The sequence below is a fragment of the Hipposideros armiger genome, unplaced genomic scaffold (assembly GCF_001890085.2).
Source record: "Hipposideros armiger isolate ML-2016 unplaced genomic scaffold, ASM189008v1 scaffold_19, whole genome shotgun sequence".
Taxonomy (NCBI): domain Eukaryota; kingdom Metazoa; phylum Chordata; class Mammalia; order Chiroptera; family Hipposideridae; genus Hipposideros; species Hipposideros armiger.
This window is the reverse complement of record NW_017731369.1, coordinates 5,402,592-5,403,022: the sequence shown is the minus strand read 5'-3', so window position 1 is coordinate 5,403,022 and position 431 is coordinate 5,402,592. Positions and strand designations below refer to the sequence as shown.

General features: G+C 49.7%; 1 protein-coding gene across 1 annotated transcript in view; it reads left to right on the top strand.

The window, feature by feature from the left end:
- The window catches only part of CIBAR2 (CBY1 interacting BAR domain containing 2), a 15,856-nt gene extending 15,425 nt beyond the window's left edge, over nucleotides 1-431 (top strand). The window contains exon 7 of the mRNA XM_019634835.1: nucleotides 106-431. Within this exon, the coding sequence (XP_019490380.1) occupies nucleotides 106-249 (144 nt within the window). The 3' untranslated portion in view covers nucleotides 250-431. The remainder of the gene's footprint in view (nucleotides 1-105) is intronic.

Genomic DNA, 431 nt, shown 5'->3' with positions numbered 1-431 from the left:
CTATATGAAGCACTTAGAAAATGCTCGATAACTTGTGGCCGCATTATTATCATTAATGTTGTTGCTGTGATGATAATGATGATGATGGTGGTGGTGGTGATTTAGAGTGATCCGAGCACCATACGGAGCCAGAGGAGAAAAGAGGAAGCGAATGAAGACGATTCTGCCAAGGAGGACCCTGTGGAAGACCTCAAGGGACGGGACAGGGACTCCATCAATAGGATGAGAATTTTCCAGGTGGAAAAATAGGGGCCGACCCTGAATGCTCAGGGGTCTCTGCTGTGTACCCCCAGCAAGTTGCGTGTCTTCTGAGCCTCAGTTTCCTCTCCTGACAACAGGGGCAATATCACTCCCCTCCCAGGTCGCTCTGGGGATCAATGCACCTAGCACGGTGCCTGATGCATAATAGTTGCTCAATAAACACAGGGTGC